We start from the raw sequence: 931 nt of genomic DNA, 5'->3' as shown, positions 1-931 counted from the left end.
TCTCAACCGGAACTTTGGGGTCGGACATCGGAACCTCATCCTCGGTAGGAGCTGGAACAATCTTTCCCTCCACAACAACGTTGTCCGTACTGAATAAACTCAGATCCAGGTCGGGAGCAAGAACCTGGACCTGAGCCTTCAAATTTTCAAACATGGCATCCATACCCTTGGCCACATGACCTTCCAGCTCGTAAAACTCGTCCTGCGCGGATTGCAACTTCTCTTTTGTCTCCACAAGCTCGGTATACAGCCGAGTATAATTCTCTGTGGCCGCCTTCGCCATCTCCTCAGATGTCTTTGCTGCCGCCACAGCCGCGGTAGCTTTAGTTTTCTCTTTTTCCAAAGAGGCCTCCAACTCAGTAATCCTGGCAGGCTTCAGTTGACTAATCCTATCAAGCTCGGACTGAGTCTTCTCAAGTCGGGAGCTGGTCGCCCCAAGGGGGGATTTCTTGAACTCCCGGGCGATAGCGGCATGGAGACTAGCCATCCGGACACAGCTCCGCGCCATATACTGGAAATGATGCTCCATAGATACATCATCAGTGGAAATAAAGGTCTGAGGGAGAATATGCTGCTCAATCCAACCAAGAGCGTCAAAGTCCTTATCATTGAAACCGGCAAGCTCTTGAGAGGTATTCTGCTTCTTGGGAGGAGGACCCGAGAACGGAGGAGGAGAAGAAGTAGCAGGCCCAGAGGTCGGAGGATCCTGACTTATAGCTCAGAACTGGGGAGTCGGAATAGTCTTCGACCGAGTCTGAACACCCACAGTAGTCTTCTGCGGAGAAGATCGGGTAGAAGCCTCCCCGGCCTCGATATTCCGAGTAGCCACGGACTCCTTCGTCCGACGAAGGAACTTCATGGAATCCGCCTGAGAAGCCATCTCTGCAAGAAATAAAGAAAAGGATTACCACAACAGAAATTCCAACAAAAA

At 51.1% G+C, this 931-nt stretch overlaps 1 protein-coding gene across 1 annotated transcript in view; it reads left to right on the top strand.

Annotated features, from left to right (window-relative positions):
* Positions 1-568: 568 nt before the first annotated feature.
* The window catches only part of LOC127742973 (uncharacterized), a 25,836-nt gene continuing 25,473 nt past the window's right edge, over positions 569-931 (top strand). Inside the window, exon 1 of the mRNA XM_052255646.1 lies at positions 569-632. Coding sequence (XP_052111606.1) covers positions 569-632 — 64 coding nt within the window. The remainder of the gene's footprint in view (positions 633-931) is intronic.

Source organism: Arachis duranensis, chromosome 10 (genome assembly GCF_000817695.3).
Source record: "Arachis duranensis cultivar V14167 chromosome 10, aradu.V14167.gnm2.J7QH, whole genome shotgun sequence".
Taxonomy (NCBI): domain Eukaryota; kingdom Viridiplantae; phylum Streptophyta; class Magnoliopsida; order Fabales; family Fabaceae; genus Arachis; species Arachis duranensis.
Note: the sequence above shows the minus strand (reverse complement) of the source record. Positions and strands in the feature narration are given on the sequence as shown.